A 15,432-nucleotide genomic window follows, 5' to 3' on the forward strand; every position below is an offset into this window, starting at 1 on the left:
TGATGCCATCAATGTTCTATGCCACTGCTACCATGTTTTGTTAGAATAATTTAAGGAATTTATTTACAAAGTATACTGTAAGAACTTCTCAGTACTTCCGTGATACATTTTGATTAATGTTAATGTAAGCGTCCTTGACAAATGGCCAGCCAAATGCAGTCAACCGATTTGTGCATGTCATCAATAAGTCCAGTGTACTTTGAATGGATTTTTACCTGCCATACTGGGATTAATGCTGCTTTGAACAGCCAGTGTCTCAGCAGGTGTGATGTGATTGTCTTGATGGAGCCAATTTACACCGCAGCCATTCCAACAGCTCACTCTTGTAGCGAGCCGTGTACATTACAAATGAACGCCGAGACGTTTGTTTAGCGCCAGATGTTTCTGCACTAGCCCGGGGGCCTTTTTTTTTTGTCTTTGTAAAGAATTTAAAGCCGGGATTTTGCCTTGCAAATGAGCAAACCAAGTGGGCTGCATCACAAAGACGCCTTATTTGAATCTGCCCCATTAGTTTTCATAACATCTCGCAAAACACGTTTCTTCTTTCAAGCTTCGGGTTGAAAATGTAGCTAGGAAAAACAGCGTCTGCCGCCACATTAGAGATGTTGACAAACAAACAAACAAAACCCTTTTTTTGGGGTGTTTTTAAAAGTGTTTCTCTTCTACTTTGTATTTTTATCGTAATTGCATAGGGAGAGGTGCATCATGGGAGGCAGCAGGGGCCGCTGTGTATTTTAGGTAAACACTCGGGGCGACATGTGGTCTAATTGCCCTCCAGGTGTCACATGTGTCTCTGTGTGTGTTGGTGTTGTGTGTATGTATTTCGGTATATTGGTTAGACCCGCGGTGCCCCCTGAGACAGTTGGTGGCAGAGATGAGGAGAGCTCATGTTTAAGCCCATGTGTCATCTTTGTGCTTCGGTCTCCAAGGCATATGGCTGGGGAGTGGAAAATAGGACTGAGGCGGACAGACAGACAGACAGATAGACAGGCCCTCAGGGACCACTGATCTACCCCTTTCATTAACCCATGGGCCCTGAGGGACTTGGGGTCAGTGGGTAAAGACACCACTGAACATGATATAAGGCCATATGGGGCCCTGCCTTTCAGTAGCACTTAGTATGCACAAATCTGGTTAGTCAAAGGAATAAGGGGAGCTCTGATTGGATGGAGACATTGCTCCAATCACTGATCTCAGTACTGGATTTGGACATGCATCAATTGGTTTACACTTGGAATACATTCGCATGTACTAATCTGTTTTGTGGTTGAAAGATTGTAATGTGGTTTAGCTCTACAACAGAGCCATTTTTCTTGTTTTTTAAATTAAATGCTGGCTAATTTATTAGGTACACCTTACTAGTACTAGACCACCTTTTGACTTCAGAACTGCCTTAATCTTTCATAGCATAGATTCAACAAGGTACTGGAAATATTCCTCAGAGAATTTGGTCAATATTAGTCCATTGTCGGCTGCACATCCATAATGCAAATTATCCCGTTCCAAAACAACCCAAAGGGGCTCTATTGGATTGAGATCTGGTGACTGTGGAGGCCATTTGAGTACAGTGAACTCATTGTCTTGTTCAAGAAATCAGTCTGAGATGATTCACGCTTTATGGCATGGCGTGTTATCCTGCTGGAAGTAGCCATTAGAAGATGGGTGCTCTGTGGTCATAAAGGGATGGACATGGTCAGCGACAATACTCGGGTAGGCTGTGGCATTGACACGATGCTCAATTGGCACTAATGTGCCCACAGTGTGCCAAGAAAATATCCCCTACACAATTAAACCACCACCAGTCTGAACTGTCGATACAAGGCAGAATGGATCTATAGCTGCGTCCTAAATGGCACACTATACACTATGCACTCATGCACTATGTACTTGTGCACTTACAAACTCAACAGGATAGTATATGTATGTAGTGATGTCCCAAATGGCACACTAATGTTTTTTTACTAAGCGGAAATTTAACCCGTTTCTCTGATGATGTTTGACGGTTGCCAAATCAGTAAAATAAACGACCAAATTATCAAATAATACCTGCCATGAGTATTGCCGCATTCACTATCAGGAGGCACTATAATTTCTCTCGTAAGAGAATTTTGCTTTCACCATCCAAAATAAATATTCAACATGTGCACCCCATAGCTCTGCCCCTTCCGCTACGTAAGCAAACCTGCGGTCGTTGAGTGCGTGAAGTGTCCATCATTACACACTTCATTTTAGCGACTGAATGAGTGCATCATCCGCGTAATTAAAGTGCACTTATTATTTTTAGAGCTTTCAGTGTGAACACACTACTTACACTATTTATACTACAAAATGGCGTAGAATAGTGCATAAGTATGTGATTTGGGACGCAGCTTATGTCTTTTCGGATCATTCTCTGTAAACCCTATAGATGAGTTGTGTGTGAAAATCCCTGTAGATCAGCAGTTTCTGAAATACTCAGACCAGCTCGTCTGGCACCAACAACCATGCCATGTTCAAAGTCACTTAAATCACCTTTCATTCCCATTCTGATGCTTGGTTTGAACTTCAGCAGATCGTCTTCACCATGTCTGCATGCCTAAATACATTAAATAGCTGCCATGTGATTGGCTTATTAGAAATTTGCGTTAACGAGCAGCTGGACAGGTGTACCTAATAAAGTGGCCGGTGAGTGTATAGCTCAAAATGATTAGTCCACCTATTTTTTGACTTGCCTAATTACCCTAACTTGGCTAATTAAGTCTTAAAATTACACTTTAAGCTGAAAACTAGTATCTTAAAGAGGCTCTAGTAAAATATAGTTATTAGAAATTAGTTATTAAACTATTATGTTTTGAAATGTGTTGGGGGGAAAAAACTTAAATTTTGGGAAAAAAAATATAAAGAGGGGCTATTAATTCAGGAGGGCTAAAAATTCTGACTTTAACTGTATATAAAATGAATGTTTCATAACATACTTTTATTAGTTTTATTGTGCCAAATGACTCATTTTTGGGTTGACATGGGTAAAAAAACACAATAGAAAACTTAATTGTTCACCTGTGAGACACCTGCTTTTCGCCATCCCTTTAATTCCAGAGAGATAAATCAAGTTTAAAATCAAGATTGAGGATTCCTTCCATTCTAAATAAATTATCACATTAGGTTGGGTAAATGATTTGTGAATATCATTTCATGTTGCAAAATCTGTTCTTGAATGTGTGTCCACCGCTATTAGCTTCATATCTGTCAGCCCACGCTGGGCATTAATCACACACACTTATTTAACAGCCTGACTTTAATGAACTTCTGTTTTTGTTTGCTTTGATTCCATCTGTGTCAGTCATTTCCACTCAAAGCATAATGCAAACTTGTGTCTTTTGCCCTCTAGGGTGATCGAGTATGCAAATCGCTCACCGTAGAACCAACATTTGTGTAAATTTGCCTCCCTGCAACCCCCTTCTTACTGGAAAGCATGAGATGCGTGTTGGTGGTTTCGAGCCTTGTGTAATACGTTTGGCCACATAGTGCGGACATCAATCACACTGAGCTATGAACAATGCGTGGCGATGATAGACGCTTAATGGATACTTTGAGACTCATTGCAATAAAAGCAGGAATCCATTTAGTGTATATAGCGCTGTGTCCTTGGGATGCAGTCCAGCCCAGAAGGGTTGTTTTGGTTATTGTGACCGGGAAAGAGGAGATTATAGGGAAGGCTGATGATCTCATCACAAACAACCTGATTCTGATTGGTCAACCACAACCATTCTGTCAACTATTATTGTTGTTTAATGAGTAATAAACTGTAATCAACTTTCTAAGTGTCGTATTCAAATAATATTACTACTGATTAATATTGTGAATATTAATTTGTGCATAGTTTTGTAATAGTCCAACTTATTTTACTTACTACTACTACTATTGCTACCACCACTAATAATAATGATAATAGTAATAGCAATAATAATAATAATAAAACCACCACAAATAATAATAATAATAATAATAATAATAATAATAATACCCTACAATTTGCTACAAAATAATAATAGGTTTAATTAATGTGGCTCAAATATGGCCCACACCAGACACTTACATCCAGTCCGCATACCGCAAGAAATGATGGCACTTGGGCGGTCAGATCTGGTCCACAATCAAGCCATAGCAATATCACATCTCAGCCAGAATTCAACCAAATGAACCAGAACTGACCCTATTCTGGGCCACTGTTTGCTTTTATTCTGGCCCAGATCCAGCCCACACCAGACACTTACATCCGAACCACATACTGAATGGAATGATGGCTCTAGGGTGGTCCATTCCCGTTTGTCAGATCTGGGCTACAAATACACCAAAGCAAGACCACATATCAGCCAGAATTCCACCAGCGGGCCACATTTGCCATATTTTCTCTGGGCCACTTTAGGCTCTCAGCTGCATTGGCCAGAGCTAACTGTGCTTACAACTTCAAAATTAAGAAATATTTGCTGACAAATCATTGTTTCCATAATTAGTCTATCACTAGTTAGTGAGCGTCACTTTAAGCTCAAATATATCAAAAGAGAAATATGTTTATTTTAAAATTTAAAAGTTCAAATAAATGCAGAATAGTTAAGCACGAACAAAAAAAACTAACTTTTGATAATATTAATAATAATGATATTATTTCTATTATTATTATTATTATTATTATTATTATTATTATTATTATTATTATTATTAGTAGTAGTAGTAGTAGTAGTAGTATTAATAACAACAACAACAACAACAACAACAGCAACATAAAGTTGGACACCTTATTGACCCCAAACATTTAAAAGGTATTCTACAACCACCACAGTAATATCAAATTAAAATGATTAAATGTATAATTTCAAACTAAATTAATTAAGTATTTGTTCTTCATAAAATTAAACTCTTTTTAATTAATAAATTATATCATACAATGCTAGAACCTCAAAATTAACAAATATTTTGTGACTTTATTTCCATAATTAGTCTATAACTAGTTAGTAAACTTCCCTTTGAACCCAAATATATTAAAAGAGAAATATTTTTTAACATAATAAAAGCTTCCAATTTTTGAGCAAATATATGCAGCATAGTTAGGCACAAAAAGTACAAAAAATAATTTTATTGATGATAATAATAATAATAATAATAATAATAATAATAATTATTATTATTATTATCATCATTATTATTATTGTTATTATTATTATTATTATTATTATTATTATTATTATAATAATAATAATAATAATAATAATAATAATAACAATAATGATAATAATAATACAAAATTGGAATCTTAATGACCTCAAACTTTAAAAGGTACTACCAGAACTACCACAGCAATAACTAATTAAAATAATTAAATGTATAATTCCAAACAAAGTTAAATAATAGTTATTCATAAAATTAAACAATAAATAAAATTATATTTAACAATAAATAAAATTAAACAATAAGTAAATATATATCATTCAATGCTTGAACCTCAAAATTAAGAAATATTTGGTGAAAAATTATTGTTAGTGAACTTCCCTTTGAGCTCAAATGAAGTAGTCCACATTCATGGTTCAAAATCTTTCATTAAAGTTGTCCTTAAACTATTAAACAAGACCCATTCTTGCCTTAGGACCTTATTTTGAAAAACATACTTGATCCACTTCAAATGTTGTCTACTGGATAATTAAAGTGAAATATGTTTATTGTAAATAAAAACAAAATTGGAAAAATCTTAATGATCTTAATCTTAAATCTTAACCCTGATGTTTTATTATTTACAGGGTACCACTGCATTAACTACTTGCATCATTGTTGTTGTGGCATTACACAATTTAAGAGACAGGTGGCGCTATTCTGTGGCACAATGCAAAGTCGTAAATCCCCCCCAACCCCCTCACTCAGAGCAGCTGCCTCTGCTGAGACAGGAGCAAATGAGAGCAGATGAATCCATTTGGCCCCTGGCCCTGTTGTGGCCCTGCCATGCTCGGAGCGCTCTGCTTCGCTCTGGGGCGGCTCGGGGATAATGAGCCTGGAGATTGAGCCACTGTAGAGGTGCCACCATCGCCCCTGCCCGCTCTCTTTCTCTCTGCCTCTCGTCTCATTCCCTCTTTGTCTCTCTTTCACTCTCTCTTTAGGTTAATAGAGGTGAGGCTTCTCTACTGCGGGACACTTTTTCCAGCAAATTAGGGGAAGGATCTGTGTCCCCAGAGCCTGCCCTCTGCTACGCTCTCCCAGCCCAGAGCTTTCATCCAAACGAGGGGTTCGAGACTTGGGCTGGGGGGTAATGAGGACTGACAGGTCTTGATTCCCAAAGTAGGGATTGAGTGAAAACAGCTGACAGGTGAAGATGAGGGCGGCCTAGATAAAGTGCGAGTGAGAAGAGGTGGAATCGGAAGGAGGGGAGCGAACAAGGGCGAGGCGGAGGTGAAACACTGGCGCTAATGGAGGTGGGACTTGCGGCGGCTCAGGGGCTCTTGGCTGGAGACGGCAGGGCCCTTTGAGGTTAGGCGGGATCAAAAGAGCAGAATAACAAAACAGAGAGACTTCACCCCGACGCGGATCTCAGCACGCCTGCCTCGACGCTCCTCCCTTCAGGGCAGGGATTCAGCAGCATGTCAGAGAAGGGTTTTAGCCCCGGAGTATGGCACAAATACATTCATGGCCTCTTCTTGCCTTTCCATTGTGGTGTGGCGTCATTTTTTGTCCAGTTTCATCTCTATGGTGTAATGTTGTTGTAGCTGTACTGTTAGGCTGGACACAGAAGGCAATCGGTAGGGTTGGGACAATAAACAAATTGATTCTGAGCTTACCTATGGTTATGTATGCTTTACAAACAGTTACACTCTGGCCCCTTTTACACTAATACGAATAGTTTTGCAGTGGTTGCGCCTTTCGTCCACACTACCCCGGAGTTTTCAAGCCCCGAAAAATTGAAAATGCTGAAGAGGCTGTTTTAAATTTGAAAACTCTGTTGTTTTGTGTTAGGGCTGCACGATTAATTGAAAAGAGATCGCCATCTCGATTTGACCCTACACATGATCTTACTTCAGCTTTTCTTCGATTCAACCAATTGTATTTTCAGGGTCAGTAGGGGGCGTAAGGGCGGGCCGGTGTACAAGTCTTTATAATTGTTTCGCATACACTGCTCAGCAACATGGACACCTCCGAATGGTGTTAAACGTGTCACATACTGTATTTATGAGGTATAATTCACCCAGAAATGTAATTTCTGTCCTAATGTTATGATGTATTCACGGCCACGAAATCACACGTACAACATCTTTTTTTTTTTTTTTTCAGCGTGGTGCGCACATCATTTAAACAACCACATTTTAGAGTTATGATTTCAACAATCACTTGACATGTTTTATTTCTTCGTAGCTTACACAAAGTGTTGTGCGTGCAAATAAAATGTTTAAAATGTAAATGTAATGTATAGTTGTATAGCCTATATAATGTTGAATATAATGCAAGAGGGAATCTGATAATGACAAGTGTCTCATTTTATTCTATTGAAAAAATTGCTCTAATAATGTTGTCAATGACAAGCAGGGCTTAACATTAACACCGGCCAACCTTGGCGGGTAGATTTCAGCTGTGGCGGGTTAGATAGTCACCACCACTAGCCACTTTGGCTGGTTAAAAATAATGTTTAAATTGTAGTTTTTTTTTTAAAAGCAGGGTTCGACAATAAGGATGGGCCAATATTCAAGCAAATGCGATCTTATAATCGAGAAGCAGCATGACTGACAAAAATAACTGTGTCCGCGCGAGCAAAAAAAAGCTGGTGAATACCGAATGAGACGATAATCACTCACACTGTCAGCTGATGTGTGCGACTGTTTAAAACACTGTTTAAAAGCTCTTGAATTATCAGCTCCCTTGTATATTATTTCCTCCATTTTTTTTTTTTTTTTGGTTTAACGGGAAAATGATTTTTTTCATCATTAAAACATATAATCAAGTAATATTTTAATAGATATTTTTCAAGATACTAGTATTCAGCTTCAAGTGACATTTATAGGCTTAACTACGTTAATTAGGCAAGTCGTTGTATAATGATGGTCTTGTTTTGTCGACAAATATTACTTTAGAAGGCTAATAGTTTTGACCATAAAATGGTTTAAGACATAAAAACTGCTTTTATTCTAACCAGAATAAAACAAATAAGACTATCTCCAGAAGACAAAAATATTATAGGAAATACTGTATACAATACAATATTTAATACAATATTTTTGAAATACAAAAATGTTGGGTACGTGAGGTAGAAAAAAGTATTGAAAATTGTGTTAAGGAAGATTCTGAAAGCATATTCCTTTAGACAAATATATGGTGATTATTTCAGTTTAATTATACTAGTATTTATCGAGTGTATATAATTTGACCTCAAGCTGTTTTTTTAATTCCATAAATATATGAGAGATGGTGTCTTTTACAGATTCTTGTAGTCAACATGTTTGACCTTGCGCCACTAAACAAGACATGAATCCATAATTTAAAAAAAAACACAAACAAAAATAAGAACTAAGTGCTCTGCATGATTAGTCTCTCAGAGGTAAACCTGCAAAACCTTCAACCAACAGAGACCTTCAAAACAAACCGAATAAAATCTTTTTTTTTTTTTTAAGTCAGGTCCAACAAAATTCACACAAAAAGTAAATACAAAAAACTGTCCAAACGACGCAATATCAAAATCAGAGTTTTGTTTTCCACATCAGTGAAGACGGTGTCTTGAAAACATTCATTTTCATAGTGTGTTCAGTAAACAAATCAAACGCAGTATTTGGCAGAGAGACCCCCACCCTTTTGCCTGCTTTTACAAGTATACACACCAGCAATTCTGCGACTCTCTAAGCAGCCCTGCCGATTACGTCGAGATAGCGGGATTGATTAGCTTGTCAGCTTTTCTGACAGAATCGAGCCCCTGTCTTGACTACGGCAAATTACTCTGACTTGATTAGGCCCACCTGCAGCTCTCCTTTTTTTTTTTTTTTTTTTTGGAAATCCTCGACATAGCACAAGCGTTTTGCCTGGGTCACATCGCTCCACCGATTTTTGCTTCTGACCTCCACTGAATGGTAATTCATTGCGCCAATCATCCAGCGCTGGCGCGGTGTTGTTCCATCGCTGGCTCGGTATTGGCTCTGGTAATTAAATGGGGCTTGTGCGGGTCCGCTGGGAAGAAGGGACGGGGAAACGATGACCAGGTGGTGGCAGAATGCAGGGCCTGTCAGACTCGCTGATGACCGTTTTAATTCTGCTCTGCCTGGGGCTATAATTGATATTTAGCAGAAAGGTTAATTGTAGCAGTGATCTGTTTAAATTAGAGTAGAGATCTGGAGACCAGGGCCAAGACCTAGCAAGCCGCTTGGGAGCTACACACAAGAGTTACTGGAGTAACACACATACACACACATACTTACGCGTGTACTCATGCACACACACTGGGACTAGATCACACACACACTTGCATTTCATCCTGATTGATGGATGCAAAATTCCCCGTGCTAAAATTAAAAGTATATATATAGCGTTGGTCAACTGTTTTATGCTTTAAATGAAGACTTTTATGTTCACCAACACTGCATTTATTTGATTAGATTTGTGACCCTTGACCACAAAAACAGTCATACTATAAGGATGTTTTTTAGGGCAATATTAAGCTGAGATACAACTATTGGAAAAACAGAAATATGAGGGTGAAACTAATGTAAATACTGAGAAAATGCTGTCTGAATGAAGTTTTATTACTAATTACCAATTATGTTTAGAAATATTTAGTATAGGAAATGTACTAAATATATTCATGGGACATGATGTTTACTTTGTATTCTATTTATTTTTGGCATAAAACAAAATGATTTTGACACATACAATGTATTTTTGGCTAATGCCAAAAATATAAACATGCAACATAAGACCAACATAAGATGGTTTTGTGATCTAGGATCACATATGTGGTCAAATTTTAATAATATTATTAGTTTAATTTGGCATTCGAGTATTATTCATGTACTTCTGGTTAAACATTTTTATGAAGTGGAAACCATGAAATGATTTATATACATAAAAGTAAAATAATAGAATGTAAAAAATAAATAAAACTATATATATATATATATATATATATATATATATATATATATATATATATATATATATATATATATATATATATATATATATATATATAAATTATATTTATTAATATACATATTAATATACATAATATTAATTAATAAAATATAATATAATATACATAATACATTAATATTTATTAATATACATATTAATAAACATATACATATATAATTAATACATATGTATACATACATACATATATATATATATATATATATATATATATATATACATACATTACTTTTGGTAGGACAATGTCAACCATCTTTGCTCTGCTCAATATCAGGCTGATGGCCGCCAATGCGCTGTCTCTCAAAAGTTATAAATATTTTAACATAGACACTATCCTTTATAAATAAACTGCACAGTTGCAATCTAAACAACTACATTCTTGACTAAAAAAATCCTTAAAAGTACATAATGTTGTCCAACGGCTGCAATTTTTGTCAAACTGTAGAGTGTCCTCTGCTTGTTGCTGTATGTGGGTGGAGTAATACACAAGGGTGAAGGGTAAAGAGGTTGAATGAGTGCTGTTACTGGCAGAATATTTCACGGCTATCAGCCAATCAGATTCAAGAACCAGACAAAACTGTTTTATAAATGCATAGAAAAATGTAATTATTTGTTTGTTTGTTTGTTTGTTTGTCTGTTTGTTTGTTTGTTGGACCTAGCTCTTAGCTAATATTTTTTACTGTATATCCTTACCTGCAGATTGCTATCCAAAAAAGACAAGTTTAGTGAATGCTATTTCCAGGTGAGCTATTTCAAAGCAGTGTATCTTCAAAGGCAGGTGAAGTAGGGAGTTTTTAGAGCATCCCTAACCTCTTCCACCAATCAGATCACAGAATTGCATGAAGCTGCCTACATCACCACCAACATTTCACTGTTTCATCAAAAGACACCACCTTCACCTGCCCCCCACTCTCAGATTGGGCTTCCCTTGGGTTTTCATGGGCAAATGCTGTTGGTGCACCAGATAAAAGTAGTAAGACAACAATGAGCTGGTTCCAGACAGATCTAGACACCTCTTGGGCTTAAAATTTCCATAGCAAACAGAAGAAAGGATCACCTTACATATTTGCATATTAGAATATTGTGTGTCTTTGAGATAATTATGCTGTTTTATAGCGTCAGTTGCAATCAAAGACTTAATTTTGTTGGTGATAACTTATAGATTTGGACTGAAATGAAATGTCTTGGCCAAATCCGAAGCCAAAAAATTCTAGATGCTCTAGGCCAAAAAACTAAATCAAAAATGTTTTGTAATAATAATTTATTTGTATATTTTATCTATCTATCTATCTATCTATCTATCTATCTATCTATCTATCTATCTATCTATCTATCTATCTATCTATCTATCTATCTATCTATCTATCTATCTATCTATCTATCTATCTATCTATCTATCTATCTATCTATCTATCTATCTATCTATCTATTTCTCTCTCTATCTCTCTCTCTCTCACTCTCTCTCTCTCTCTCTCTCTCTCTCTCTCTCTCTCTCTCTCTCTCTCTCTCTCTCTCTCTCTCTCTATATATATATATATATATATATATATATATATATATATATATATATATATACATATATAAATATATATATATAGCTGACTTTTCCATTTGACAATGGATGAGTTTTTACCAGTATTGCATTAGCAGTATTTTACCAGCATTGCCATGACAGTACAGTTATGCAATTTTGCAAGCAACAGAAATGAAATTTCAGCCCTTCAGCCCATTTTTTGAGTGAGCTTTGCTTTTCTGGTGACCATGTGCAGTTTTTGCATAGATACATTTACAGGTTTATCAAAGGATTATACACACAGTGGAATGTTGAGCTGTTTTATATTTTGACCATATCGCATGCGCTCCGCTTACCTTGTGTTTTGGTTGAAGCAGCAACAAACTGAACTGAAATGCAATAAAATGGCTGGGTTTCATAACACAGTGCTTTCTACGTCTAGTGTGAAAGCCATTTCACACCGCTCAGTGACTATGGCAGGAGGGAGAGTAAAACAAACACAATGAATGCAGTACAGTGCAGCATAAAAATTATTTGGCCCATATTTGCAGGCATTTGTCTGATTTTGGTGGCCAATGGTGCCAATATACACTCTCAGTGTACTCTAATAATATTGTTTATGCCTAATCTCAGATGGTCAGACAGAAACCTTTTTATATACTGTAAAAATATTGGTGCCTGGGGTGCAGCTGATGATCACATTTAATGACTCGCTGAGAACTTACTGATCTGGCGGATCTCATGAACCGATCTACAAGCAGAGGAAGATGCACATAAAACATACTTCCTGGGTTACGCATACAGTAGCTACAACACGTGAGGAGATGAATGATGTGGGGGGCGTGAGTGATCATTGTGCTCGGGTCACAGCAGCTAAAAATACATACAGATTAGGGTTGGGCCGATAGACGATGCCGATGACAAATAGACAACACGATGCTGAGCCGGCATCGCCAATGCCCCGCCCCCCTCGCAAACAGGCTCGCAAAAAAAAATGCACTTAGGCCCCATTTACACTAATATGTCTTAGTATTAAAATGGCATTTTAGAACAAAAATGATCCACATCCACACAGTGTTTTACCTAGCATTTCTGAACAGCCCACCGTCCGCTGAAAACGCACATCATGTGACCACACACACACACAGACAAGTAGTGCTCACTGCAGAGCCACACATACACACACACAGCCACAAGCTTCTCTCTCAGAGCTCCAGAGACGGAGAGCAGTGCACGTCTTTATCAAGTCTGTACCGCTGGATCGCGGCTCACTACGGTTGTTAAACATGATATTCAGACATCCCAAGTCTCACAGAAGTTCCGGGAGTCTCTATGCATTTGCGGGACTCATAATGCCCGCAAATGAGTGATAATCTCCCGGAATTCGTGCGTCTCCATCCCGGTCCTCAAATAAGTCACGCACGCTTCTCACCCCCGGATCCCTCATAGCTCTTCAGACTCGTCGCGCACAGTCTATCACCCCCCTACCCCCCCACCCCACTCCCTCGCTCTTTACATGATGACGATGCCATCGTCCATCGCAATGTTTCACATTAGACATCGTACAACGCCAAATTAGTCGACATCGCCCAACTCTAATACAGGTGCGATGCAACCTCTGTGTACACAGTTTATTGGCACGACTCACACAAGCGATGGTCTCTTTGTTGCAACCATTGTATATCCAGTGTTTGTAGCTGATGTGACATGAGTAGAGTGATCGCCCCCATCTAGTGTCTCTTACAATCATATGACCTCTGTCAGAAGCTCTGCAAGTCTCCTGCAAATTCATACTGGCACCGTGATGGCTGTGAATTAGTGAAAATACCAGACGAGAGCGAGCGAAAATGTGTTTTATGCATTATACAGCTTGAAGTATCAGAATTGGTATTCTTTATCGGGTGATCACCATGACAAAGAATCTGTACTCCGTATCGGCTGCAAAAATCAGAAACAGGAGCATTTTAATATGCGGTATGAGTAAACAGTGATCATAAATGGTTGTTGATATTGAGACTGAGGTACTCAATTCAAATGAATAAGGTTGTGTGCCCAGAAACTGTATTTTATACATCACAAGCAGATAAGAGTGTATTCTTTCTCCAAACATGCCTGAAGACCCAGGATTTCTAGATCAGCTCTTATCATAAGGTTTGCAACAGTCACATACAGCTTTTGTTCTCTTTTTCTGAAGTCTATTTTTATTTTTATTTTTTTGCTTTGCCTAGTCTTTTGAGCTAGGCTATGAGGAAAATAGAGGAGAGCCCTTGTGTTTTGGTCTGGAGCAACAAACTGTGAACTGAAATGCAATGAAACGACTGGGTTTTTATAACACAGCGCTTTCCACGTCTGGTGTGAAAGCCACTTCACACTGCTTAGTGACTATAACTTGGCGGAACACACTGAATGCAATACAGTGCAGCATAATCTTTTTTGGCCCATATTTTCAGGCATTTGTCTCATTTTTTCGTGGCCAATGGTGCCAATATACACTCACAGTGTACTCTAATAATATTGTTTATGCATAATCTCAGATGTTCAGACAGTGACTTTTTAAACATTGTAAACATATTGGTGCCTGGGATGCAGCAAGTGCATAGACTGTTGTGTAAACCAAGGTTCTGTAACAGGTTTATTTTAATATGTGGTATGAGTAAACAGTGATCATAAATGGTTGTTGATATTGAGACTAAGGTGCTCAATTAAAATTAATAAGATTGTGTGCCCAGAAACTGTATTTCATACATCGCAAGCAGATTGTACTCTTTCTCCAAACTTGCCTGAAGACCAAGTTTTCTAGATCAGCTCTTATCATAAGGTTTACAAGTCACATAAAGCTTTTTCTAAATTTTATTTTTCTTTGCTTTTCCTAGTCGGTGAGTCTTCTGAGCCAGGCTGTGAAGAAAATAGAGGAGACAGAGGTGAATGCAGCACAGAGGAGCAGCTCTAAAGATCGACTCAGTGAGGTAAGCACAATCAAATGTGTCATTATGACGTCAATATCCGTAACAGCCAATAGAAGAGGTCTGTTTTGCTTTTCAAGACTCGGTTTGTTAAAAGTCTCATTCAGTTGTAATTGCATTGAAGTGTTCTTACATGTTTGTAGAAAAGGATTTCTATAGGAAAATGCCTGTTGGATGCACAATACTCTTTTTTTTATAATAGCCATGCATTATTGACTGCAAACATATCATTGAACTCTCTGCAGTTATGCTATCAATAGTGGATCTCTGAAATGTGGATTTCTGAAATGTGACAGTGGCTTATACTCGCCCTCCCAGCAAACAATTTTATGTTTAATAAATGTCTAATAGACATCTTAATAAAGACAGCTTAGATAAAACAAGGCTAAACTTGGGCTGTGAGTGAAAATCTAATAGACGTCTAAGAATAGCCCAAAAGTAGACTATAGTCATCAAATAGACAGATTAGACAGACTTTATATGTGTAGTCATTCATTTCTGTTTATTTGATGACTAGTCTAGTTTTGGCCTATTCTTAGACGTCTATTAGATTTTCACTGACAGGCCAAATTTACTCTTTTTTTAGCCAAGACGACTATGTTTAAACGTCTATTAGATATCTTTTAAAAACAAAAAAATGCTAGGCTAGAGTCTACTGTACATAATCAGCTAAATGTACTTTGTTTATTTTTGTTTAACCAATTTCACACATCAAGTGATGTTACTATTACTTTATTTCGTTATTACAGCCAACTAGAAAATTTATGGCGCTTGAAATATTGTTGTGGACAATGACCTTGGAGTCAGAAC

The 15,432-nt window shown here is 37.3% G+C and overlaps 1 protein-coding gene across 33 annotated transcripts in view; it reads left to right on the top strand.

Moving 5' to 3' along the window:
* fbrsl1 (fibrosin-like 1) overlaps window positions 1-15,432 on the top strand; it is a 584,485-nt gene that overhangs the window by 172,209 nt on the left and 396,844 nt on the right. For all 33 annotated transcript variants that reach the window (XM_073952014.1, XM_073952015.1, XM_073951998.1 and 30 more), the window contains exon 3: window positions 14,533-14,625. In XM_073952014.1, the coding sequence (XP_073808115.1) occupies window positions 14,533-14,625 (93 nt within the window). The remainder of the gene's footprint in view (window positions 1-14,532; window positions 14,626-15,432) is intronic.

Source organism: Danio rerio, chromosome 5 (assembly GCF_049306965.1).
Source record: "Danio rerio strain Tuebingen ecotype United States chromosome 5, GRCz12tu, whole genome shotgun sequence".
Lineage (NCBI taxonomy): Eukaryota > Metazoa > Chordata > Actinopteri > Cypriniformes > Danionidae > Danio > Danio rerio.